The sequence below is a fragment of the Trichoplusia ni genome, chromosome 25, assembly GCF_003590095.1.
Source record: "Trichoplusia ni isolate ovarian cell line Hi5 chromosome 25, tn1, whole genome shotgun sequence".
NCBI classification, from domain to species: Eukaryota; Metazoa; Arthropoda; class Insecta; order Lepidoptera; family Noctuidae; genus Trichoplusia; species Trichoplusia ni.
In genome coordinates, this window is record NC_039502.1 from 1,333,592 (window position 1) to 1,344,823 (window position 11,232).

At 37.0% G+C, this 11,232-nt stretch overlaps 2 protein-coding genes across 2 annotated transcripts; one reads left to right on the top strand and one right to left on the bottom strand.

The window, feature by feature from the left end:
* Nucleotides 1-280: 280 nt before the first annotated feature.
* On the bottom strand, nt 281-1,199 carry LOC113505395 (ER membrane protein complex subunit 7). Its single transcript, XM_026888071.1, has one exon. The coding sequence runs from the start codon at nt 1,056-1,058 to the stop codon at nt 384-386; it is 675 nt and encodes a 224-aa protein (XP_026743872.1). The 5' UTR covers nt 1,059-1,199; the 3' UTR covers nt 281-383.
* Nucleotides 1,200-1,431: 232 nt separating this feature from the next.
* Nucleotides 1,432-11,016, top strand: LOC113505394. Its single transcript, XM_026888070.1, has 10 exons — nt 1,432-1,620; nt 1,699-1,981; nt 3,825-4,044; nt 6,930-7,096; nt 7,481-7,557; nt 7,661-7,779; nt 8,021-8,141; nt 8,635-8,744; nt 9,075-9,185; nt 9,299-11,016. Exons 1-10 carry the CDS (start codon nt 1,558-1,560, stop codon nt 9,795-9,797), a joined length of 1,770 nt encoding a protein of 589 aa, XP_026743871.1. The 5' UTR covers nt 1,432-1,557; the 3' UTR covers nt 9,798-11,016.
* Nucleotides 11,017-11,232: the final 216 nt, after the last annotated feature.

Genomic DNA, 11,232 nt, shown 5'->3' on the forward strand with positions numbered 1-11,232 from the left:
AAATATTCATGTAACCCCCTAAAAAACACTATTCTCTATTCACCCCTTGAAACTCTATTCACCCCGTTTTACTGTTATTTTGTGTGTCTATCGATCCTTTTTATCAAGTTCACTGTGTCGCTAAGAACTTTTTCAGATGTCTGCTCTCATACAATACCTAGGCAGTTTTTAATCATATTTGTATAAATTGACATTATTATTATGACAACATGGTGTGTAACAAATGTGTAAGCATTTATTAATTCTATAAAAAACAATAAGGAAAAGTTTATAAACACAGTTCATTTTAAGAATTTATTTAAATTTATACATGACTATACATATCAATAGACTTATTGATCATAAATACTTATTTATAATTGAACTAGAACACTTCTAATTTGCTACTGCCTTTTCTTAACCTGTTTGGCTTTTGATGATGAGGCTTTGGCTGCAGCACCACCACTGAAGAAAGAAGTAAACATCTCTGACATTTCAGGCATCTCCGACATCTTTGCCAAGTTGGTTATTTGTTTCAGGTCTTCCTTAGTCTCAGGATCATTCATCATCTTAGGTAAGATCATAATGAACAAAAGTGGCAACACCATCATAATGACCATCGGGTTAAATAAGAAATCAGTCAGGCGCCATTGCTCTCTAACCTGAAAAAATCTGAATTTTGCAAGAGGCTTCAATCTTAAGGGGTATGGCACCTGAATCACTTGCGATGTTTGTATGTAGTTCACTTTCCTGGCTCTGTATTTACCCTTTGAATTAATTTCTACTCTGACTGGCTCATAGATGTAGTCAGGATGCAAGATTTCAACAACGTATGATCCAGAGGGAACATTGTGTACGACAAATGTTCCATCTTCTCTAATGAAGCCTATATATTCGCCACCGTTTACATGAATTCGTGTGTCAACTTGCCAAGGTCCCAGATCTTGCTCTTCGGGAGGAAAAACTCTTCCTTCTATCACGTATCTGCCATTACCAACTTCTTCTTCTGGTGGGTTTACTGCAGACAGTACGTAAGAAAAAGTGCTCACGGAAAAGAATATTGAGAGAAGTTGCTTCATTTTGCTAAAGCTATTGATATTTCAGTAAATAGATAGTAGTCACGATTGATTTCAATATAATTCACAATTTATCTTGTGTCAGTAAAGTAATTCAGTTGAGTACAGAATTTGACAATGTCACTGTCCACAATGATCAACTCTGAAACGTCATTTCAAGAGTTCTTTTCATTTAGTCGAACCTTTACTTAGATTTTCTTTAATTACTTGAGGTTTTCATGAAATAATTTAAAAGAAAAAGAAATCGTTAAATAAAAAAGCAAGTGGTCAGTTTCTTTTTTCATCCAACATGAACGAGACCATCGACAAACTCCGCACAATTGTCGGGAAAAACCGGTTTTACATTATCGATTTTAAATAAACGACCAATCACTATTTTTGTTATTTGTCTATGATTTTTTGTAAACAATATTGTTTGACTGAACATGTGTATCTCGTGTATTCACTTTAATTAATTTAAATTTAAAGATGTTATTTATACTGTGAAAACGCAACAACTGCAATGTCCGGATACTTGGAGATAAAGTATCCGTTCAAATCTAATTTAGGCTTAAATCCTTTCAAGGTAAGTTTCGTGGAGTGCTAATTTATTCATTGGGATGTATCACAATATTGTGCCATTGATTATTTTTGTTGTTGTCAGTCGTGGAAAAGACAATGGTGTATTTTGAGACCGAGTCCGACGTGTTCGGGGGCCTCACTGGCGGTGTACTGCAGCGAGGCAGGCGCTCCAGCGGGGTCTGTGGAGCTTCCTTTGGGATGCGTGGTGAAGAGGGCTAAGTCTCGCACGCGACCACATGCTTTCGCCGTGTTCTCTGTTGACGACCCGCGAAAGCCTCGCGTGTTGTTGGCGGCACAATCTCTACACGATACACAAGTTTGGATGGAGAAAATTCGAGCTTTGTTAAATGGCAGCAAAATATTAAGTAAGTACATACTACCTTCAAATTTATAATATTTCTTATGGTCAAAGTTAAATAGTGTCGCTTATTTTGGGTTCTATATAGATTTTAGCTGAGAATACACATTGTTAATTAAATAGTAAGATTTTATATGAATATAGTACAGCAAAAGCTGCAATGATTCATATGATCAAGATTATTCATTGTTTATTTACAATATGCAGGCAAACTTACTGAGTGATATTTTATGTGTATCAGATTTTATTCTTAGAAATACTGATGTATTCTCATTGCATTCAATACCCAAAATATGTACATATTTGAATGCAATGAGATTAATAATTTTGGATAAAATGAAATCAATGACAACTATGAAAACAATGACTTATAGTGTGCCTCAGAGCATAAAAAGGTTCTGTTTTAAGAACATAACTTGGCCAAGAGAAGTCTACTTTAGTCCTCTAAATATTATTCAAAGTAGTATTTTCACTTTTAATTCTTTATTTTTTTGGTACACATGTAACTTATTTATATTATCATTGCTCCTTTATTTTACTGCCCATTTACTACATCAACAATATTATTACACAGAATATTGTTAGAACATCACAAGTCAACAAACCTTTCCGTTTGGTTTCACAATGGAACTTTTGAATTGTGTATAAAATTAAATGATATCTTATTTGTGTATTGTATGCAGATGAAGGCAAGGTCAAGCACCTTTATGGAGTATATTTTTGCTTTGAGGATAATGTTAATATGCAATGTTTATTTTCTAGTTGCCTGTGTTTATTTTTTACTAGGACATAATTAAAGACTTCTAGGAAGAGAGTACAAAGTTCATATAAAGCATTCTGTTTTTGAAACATAATAAGTTTTTTTCCTATTGATAACCAATTTTGTATAGTTCCTAGTACCCAGTATTTAATTTTGAGTCACAGTTGAGACTCTCACCTGTTTGCTCAGGTTTTCCTTAAAGCATTTCATTTTTTTATTTATTTTCCTCATACACAAAAAAATTGTCATGCAACAAATTCATATCACATACATTATTCCTGGTGTGGTATGCGCCTATCTTACGTCGCCATTGACGTCATAACATTGAATGCAAATACGCACAAAACCCATTTAAAATTGTAATACCTAGTACGCACAATGCTCTATTAACTCCGCATCTATTGTATACCAAATTACCGACACACATACCTTTGTATTTTAGTAGGCTGCATTTGTAGGACTTCGACCTAAATTAAGCAAGGTCATGTTTGATCCTTACCCATGTAACTTGGAATTTCTTAGGGACTTAATTAATGTAAGTTAAGCCATACACCTAGATATGATTTTATCACGAATATTCCATGGTACAATTTTTTTTTACTTTAACATGGTTCTAAAAAGAGATAAATTATGTGTTTTCAGAGTAGGAAGGGATTATTGTTTACATTAGCTGGTTATAGCTGTCTTTAATGCCTGACCTGCTGCTAGCCTTACATGTTGTATTACTTGTCTAGACCATTTCTGTGTCAATGTGTCCATTATCATTGGTAATAACTATTAACTGTTCCACCTATTCATGTACTAATCACATCTCATGTGGCTGTGTGTATTGTATCATTGAGGGTATTTTTGTATAAAAGTATTGTTCGAAAAGTTGTTCTTATTCTATCTGGCTTTACAAATAATTGTAGCAGAATTTATATCTGTAGATTGCAATTTTTTTATATATTGTAATTGCGGCTGTTACATGGTGCAATTATGATGGCTTTTAAAATGTCTTCATATTCACAATTATTTGTTTGAAATATTTAAAAACGTAAGATAGACATACAAAAGTGCCCTCAGTATCATGCTTGTTCATGCATTGCAGACAGCGAGCCTCTGGTGAAGGACTCGTACTCGGTGAGTGTGATCAGCACTGCGCTGTCGCGGCGCTGCGGGCTGAGCGCGGACACGGTGGTGACGCTGGCGGCGGGCGGCGTGGTGCTGGCGCGCGCGCACCTCGCCGCCTTCCTCGACTGGAAGCACATCCGCGACGTGCGGCTGGCGCACCACCACAACACCCGGACCTGCGTGCTCAATGTTGATAGGTGCGTGCCACGACAACACACGCTCCCCTTTCAACAATACCTGTAGTAATGGTTTGCAAAGGCAGCTGAGGCAGACCACCTGTTTCGCAAACGTAATTTTATCACTACTTAATACTAGCACAAGCTGTACACCAATGTATTAATAAGAAATTTAAAATTACTCATTTTTGTTGTCTAGATAGGAATCGTAAGACAGTAGATGGTGATAGTTTTTAGAAAATCTTTTGATTGTATAGGGAGTTGTGATAGGATTTCCGTGATGATAGGCATTAAAAAGTCTTTATTTACCATTGGAAATGGGTTTATGATTGTATTATGAAATCCTCATTATACAATTCAAAAACAACAAAAAATAAAGCATTAATAAAGAGCCCCAAATAAGTTTTGAAGTGGGCACAGGTAGTATTTCATCATAACAAAAGGTTCGGCAGTTGTTAGCGAAGTGAAATTAAAACAAAGAAGATGTTGCAACCAAACTTTTTTGTTTTTATGTTGAGTAAAGTTCAAACGTCGGTCGTGTCGACATCGCCAAGCTGCAAAGTGTTCTCGCGGAATGTTGTGACGTAACAATAAATATTACATAAATGTTTAACATTTCCCTAATTAAATGAATGAGAATTTACCACTAACTAAATTAAAGGTCATTACCAGATTGCCCTGCCCAAAACAGTTTTAAAATGGTTGCAGCGTAGTTCATGTTTTCGTAGAAATATGCTGATTAGCTAAAACTAAAACGATTGCATAAGTTACAATGGCTTGGCAAGTTGAACAATGCACAATGAACCAGTTCACAGGACGTAACGACGAAATTTAGAAAGGCCATGCTCATCTATATTGTTTGATTTCGTTTTGATATCACTTTTGGGGTTTTTAAAACTGCTTAAGTGAAGGCGTTCTGAACAAAACAAACCGGCAAAAAGCCTATACATATGACAATATTAAATTATAATACCTATGTAGATAAGTAAATACACTATTATTATTGGTACTTGTTGTAGGATATAGCTTCTTATTATTAAAGCAATAAGTTTGACTTTATTACTTTAAATGACTATCGAATGTAGAGGTCTTGAAATCACTATACTAGCAACCGACCAGCAATAAAACGTAGCAATTGATAAAAGCGATACTACTGAAAATAGTAGTCTGGCTTATTATTTATGAATAAATTATATCTACGCTTAAAAATACATCATCTTTACTGTCAGCCATGACTTAGCTAAAATAAACAGTTTTCTACGAAACGCCTGTACCAATTTCGAGTATGTGACAATCAGGTAAATTAAGTCCACCGTAGAATGTTGTCAAGGAAGAACGCTTAGGCGTAAGTAAACATGTTTACGACCTACTATTACAATAGAAAAACAATGTTAATTAGTAGTCCGTCCTTATTGTGACTACCTGTTTGTTGCAGTATGGAAACTTTCCAGTATTTCACCTTCATTATCTTAAAACTTTAGTCTATTGCACAATATTTGTGGTAAAAAGATAGCAGGCAAGTAAAGGCATACTTACCGTTGTTGCTGTCACTTAAGACAATAATAGTGCATTTCTCCCACAAAAGTTTCCTCTAGCGGTGAAGTAATCATTCTCTACAAAGTTAAACCACAACATTTCCAAAGCGAATATAATTACAACAAAGCCATTATGACAACTATATTCTGTAATATGACTTAAAAGTAATTGTTATCTAGATATCTCGTGAGAATTACTCTCAGCTTGTATCGAAGGCCGACCTAAATAAGTAGCTGAACCAAAGCTGCCAGAGAAAGGACTCAAACAGTAAAATCAAGTGTTGTAGGCTATGTATTTTATTTCCTGCGAATAATTTTATTATATGAAACAACTTTTGCAGTATTTTAACGTTTTTCGAAACACATTTAGTCTTTTAAAATAATGGCAGCGTCAAATTGCTCTTTATTTCGGAAACTTGAGCCGTAAATTATTTTTATTGTTCCGGCAGGATGTTTTAAATCTAAAGCTTTTTATAACATAAATGTGTACAAAGATATATCAACGTAGAATCAAGTTTATGCAATGCTTCGCAAAAACTTTTTTCCTTAGAGCCGAGTCAATGACTTTTAGCAACAAATTGATTCGTCATCGCCAATGAACATCCCAAATACCGTGTGCAATAAATTGATAATTTATGATAACTTATTAAGATATAAATAACCACGAAAGTAAGCGTGTGAGCTTACATAATGATCATTTATAACGAAATTCTTTTTGAAACCACATATGTGATGTATCATTACAAATAAACTTTCTAAACATTCACCAAGTCAATACCTTCATAACATCGCATGCCTTCTTCAGCAAGTCATAAACATGCTTTCATATAATTCAATGTCATAAGCTTGTCCGTTTTCACTTTATAATAACATTTAGTGCTTCGTAACGCTTATATTCGTTAGTTAGGAATTTTAAAGTAGCTGGTGTCTATAAAAGCCTTTTGTTTTTCCGTTTTTTGTTTACAGAGCATTAATATATCTGATTTCTTTAATAACGTGCTTATTTAAAATACCTTATCAGATTCCTTTCCTCAAAAAATGTTTTTGAGCTATGAATTTAAACAAGTCTTAATCGTCTATATCTTTGATTTAAACCAAAGGTTGGGATAATGTGATGGTAGAAGGTGGGACGATGGTAGCATGTGATGATGTTCGGACCTGTCCAAAGTTCGCGATAATGCAAGAGTGGCCAGTGTCAAACGTTTGTGAAGTTAATATCACTGCCTTACTGATCACAGTGGACTGTGAGGTGGTCCTTTTTGCTTTGCACAACAATGTGCAAAAACTATCCTCCTTACTTTTCCCTGGTTCTGGTCCGTCCCTCCATCTTCTTGGTCTACTGCACGCATTATTCCTGGCATGTTGTTGCAGTGAGTTCAGCAGCGGCAGCGGCGAGCTGAAGTTCTCGTCCCCGCTGGCGGGCGAGCTGGCGCGCGCGCTGCGGGCCGCGCTCAGCGGCGGCGGCGTGCGCGCCGGACACAAGCTCAGCAAGAGCGACGGCGACCTGCGCTCGCACAAGTGCAGCCACGCCGATATGGGTAGGCGGGATATACTATTATACCTATTATATTACACTTAAATAATTTACCTAAATTAAATATTTATGGGGCCAAACGAAAGCTATTTCACGTTAAATGAAAAAACAAAAAATCAGTTCATCCAATCCTAAGTTTTGAGGTAAGAAAAACAAATGCAAACCAATTGAGACATCCTTCTGAAGGTCGTTGAAAAAGAAATGGTGCTCAAAATTATTGGTTCAGTCAATGTTTTTTGTGACCATCTTGCCACAGATAAATATCTTTGCACATAAGTAGCCAACATATAGCTTTTACTGTAAGTCCGAAAATCTCTAAATCCTTAGAAAGTTAGTATAGTAGTAGCAACATTTTCTTAGTCTTTCCTACAAGGTGTCCTTATTATAGGTGATGTACGCCGCAGCAGTTGGTACAGCGGACCTTCTGAAGTATCATTGGATGATATTGATCTCGTCATGTCTAAGGTATTATTAAAGTAAAGACTTAATTCTCATTACTCTAAAGTACACAAATGTCGTTAATATTATACGGTCTGTGACACCATGTATAAGTACCTTTAATTTCTAGGAGTCAAAGCACATTCCAGCGGGCCAGTTGTCGCGCTACAGTGGCGCCGGGCAGCTAGCGTCCACGGCTGCGCTCGCGCAACCCAACACCGCACAATCCGTTACCTCCTTTGATGACAGGTTTGCATTTACTTATTATTAATACTGATATGGGAACTTCATAATAAGTTTATTAAACACATTTCTTTAACTAATTTAGGATCAAAAATGAATGGCTTTGCGAAAGTTAAAAGAGATGTGAACAATTTTTTGTGTATAAAGTGCTTATAAAGACTTACCATACTGCAGATTTCGAAAAACTTTGTTTGAAGAACCCATCCATTAGCAATGAGTAAGTAATATGAAGTGTGTGTGTGTGCAGTGTGTCGGACCGTCGCTCGCTGCTGTCGGTGGCGTCGGGCATCTACGAGGAGATCCCCGAGCTGCCCGAGGCCGGCGCGCGCAGGAACATCTCCTGCGACGTGCCCGACGGAGTGCTCAAGGTAAACACTTACACTTCTAACTTGCCCGTTCTATGCAGTTGGCCTGAGCGCAGGCTTCGTCACCTTACCTCAAATAAATCTTCCGCAAAATATAGAAAAAATAACAGATGATTACATAATATTTTTGATAACAGGTGAACGGCCTATACTTATTTCAAAATATCGTATTTAATATTATTCTTGTAACCAAAAATAATTTAAATCACATCATAATAATATGTTAATAGTTGGCTCTTCACGTAACAAATAAAAAATATTTTCTCCGGACCCATGTTAGGGTCAATCATGATATCTGTTTGGAGTGACGAAGTAGCTATGAAAAGGCAAAATATTGTAGAAAAAATATTAGGAAACAATGGTTTACATTGATTGACTTTTTGGATACTATTAAGCCCTCTCGAGGAGAACGTTTTGAGATTTTCTTTTAAACGTAAGAATGCTTGGTTCTAATTAGTTTTAATGCCGTATAACGTGTACGTATTTCGTATGTCAGGCGTTCGGCGTATCCCTTGACGAGCCGACGTACGAGTGTGTGGGGGACTGCGTGTACGCCACCATGCGCAGGCGCCGCCCGCCGCCGCTGCCGCCGCGACAACGCTTCGGGTAACACTCACATGCTTACTACTGATACTTCTGTCTACAGTATATTACACATTCAATTTAGTTTATAATACTTATTATACGATTTATGGCATACAATCTGATATCAGATATATATAAAGTGTCTGTTACGATTTCATACGTTGCAGCGGTTGTCAATCCGAGCATCAGGGTTCTGATTCTGCTATGTACAATGGCCGAGGAATGAATGGAAATTTGACTAAATTAGCATGTTTTCCATTATTCTAAGCATTTTTCCAACAGAATAATTGGTAATTTAGTACTTGGCGGCACAGTCACGGTCAATACAATGAATGTCTGTCCCCCCCGCAGCGGGCGCGACAGCAGCGTGACGCGCCACTCGTCGCTGGGCTCGCTGCCGCACGCGCACACGCTGCCGCACACCGCCACGCTGCCCAAGCGACAGCCCTTCAGCGTCTTCCGGTAAACAGCAACAACTATCTTAACTCGTAATACACAACCAATGTCAAGTGTAACCTAACACTTAAAGCTATCGTAGAGAAGGCCAATTGTGATTGTACTGTCCTTTTCCACAGAAAACGGCTCAAAAGTGACTCTCGCGTCTCCGGCTCACAAAAATCAGAATCCTCAAAAGAACATAAAGACGTCGAAACTAAGAAGAAGAAATTCGACTTCACGCCGACTCGGGATATATTCAAGAGTTTCAAGGTGAGTCGCAAGATGAAGAACCTGAAGATAACGAGCGGCAACCTCAGCAAGGGCGAGACCAAGAGCTGCGAGTTCCTGGACGACACCGAGCATGTGCAGACCAACCGCTGCTCCAAGTCCGTCGAGTGCCTCGAGAACGACTTCGACTTCGAGGCCGACCTCTCCATAGAGTTCAGCGAGGACAGCGTCACGGCGCTCTCTATCCCGCAGCAGATCGTGGACCTGCTGCTGGGCCACGACCAGCTCAGCAAGGTCCGCCTAAAAGACGAGGTGGAGAGCGACTACATGCCCATGTCGCCCATCATCCCGCCGCCGCCCATCGAGCACCACTACATAGTCATGTCGCCGAGGACTAACATCGCCTGAACTAGTCTACCCTAACTATAAGTCATTATCTGTAAGTATTGACAAGTTGACAGTTTTCTGAATATGTTTAAAAATCATGTTTGGAACAATGGTTTGACCAAAGACCATTCTCAAAGAGATTCTGTTATCGTTTTGGTCTACTTATTTGAGTGACCTTTCATCTGCACTGATGACTGTATTGTAATATTTTTATTACTTTGTCAGTGTAGACGAAATTGCGTGTTCTTGGACGCATGTCTTTACAGACAAAATTACTGGATAAACCTCAAGAATGTCGACAGTTACTTTTTAAATGATCTCTAAGTGCAAGGTGCGACATTGGATTGTATCTACAAAAGTGTAAGATCTCGAATAACCTGAACTATAACTTGCATAATTGAAACTAACCTTGCACTAAACCTAAACCTTTTTTATCGACGTTCATTATGAGGTGTCAAAATGTCCTAAAAAATTTATCGTCATCTGACGATTCCCTAATGGCTATATAATTTACTAAACTTCTTTCTATATCAGTAGAAGTTATCCGATAGTTTGTTCGATAGATTTATCGATTAATATCATATTGAAGTGGTTGAAAACATATCGAATCACGTAAGACTCGATTTTTTATAACTAAGGCAGCTATGTTCGTGTAGTGTCCGTTAATCTGTTTATTATAGGGATGCCTTCGTACAGTAATACCGGTAATACGTAACGAATAGTAAAGATATACCGAGTGACATGGCCTATATTGAAAAATTAGTACAATTTATATTTGGATAAAGCTCTCTATAAAACTCGTGTTCCCCTGAATATATTTAAACCTAGGTTAGGAGGTGGCCTGTTCTTGTATGAAATTTCCACTGCCGCATAAAGTAGTATATACTATACATAAGAACAAAAATCGAATACTGCAAGATATGCTTCCAGTCACTAATTTGAATACCTGTATTTATTGTCTTGGCTACTTTCAATAAATTGGATTTCTCCGTAATTTAACAACATTATTTGATCCAAAAGCGATTATTAGCGACTGAAAGATTATCTCGCGAATAACATTTTTTAAGATATTTCCCTTCAAGGAATTCCTTTTCCAATTTATTCAAACGAACCTATACATTTATTTCTATACTTCTTTTAAACCCTCTTTACCTCAAATAAATCTTCCGCAAAATATAGAACAAATAACAGATGATTACATAATATTTTTGATAACAGGTGAACGGCCTAATCTTATTTCAAAATACCGTATTTAATATTATTCTTGTAACCAAAAAGAATTTAAATTACATCATAATAATATGTTAATAGTTGGCACTTCACGTAACAAATTACAATATTTTATGCAATTGTCTTTGAAATGCACATTAATTGCGTAGTATAAAAAAAAACTTAAAAAAATATAGGCACCTGTTATTTTGCGGCGCTGCGTTATTTGAAAACAACGATCAAGATT

Bases quoted from the DNA above. Each gene is read 5' to 3' on its own strand.
- LOC113505395 (XM_026888071.1), bottom strand. From the start codon at position 1,058: ATGAAGCAACTTCTCTCAATATTCTTTTCCGTGAGCACTTTTTCTTAC.
- LOC113505394 (XM_026888070.1), top strand. From the start codon at position 1,558: ATGTCCGGATACTTGGAGATAAAGTATCCGTTCAAATCTAATTTAGGC. The intron at 7,558-7,660 runs GTATTATTAAAG...TTTAATTTCTAG, and splicing joins TTGATCTCGTCATGTCTAAG to GAGTCAAAGCACATTCCAGC. The intron at 7,780-8,020 runs GTTTGCATTTAC...GTGTGTGTGCAG, and splicing joins GTTACCTCCTTTGATGACAG to TGTGTCGGACCGTCGCTCGC.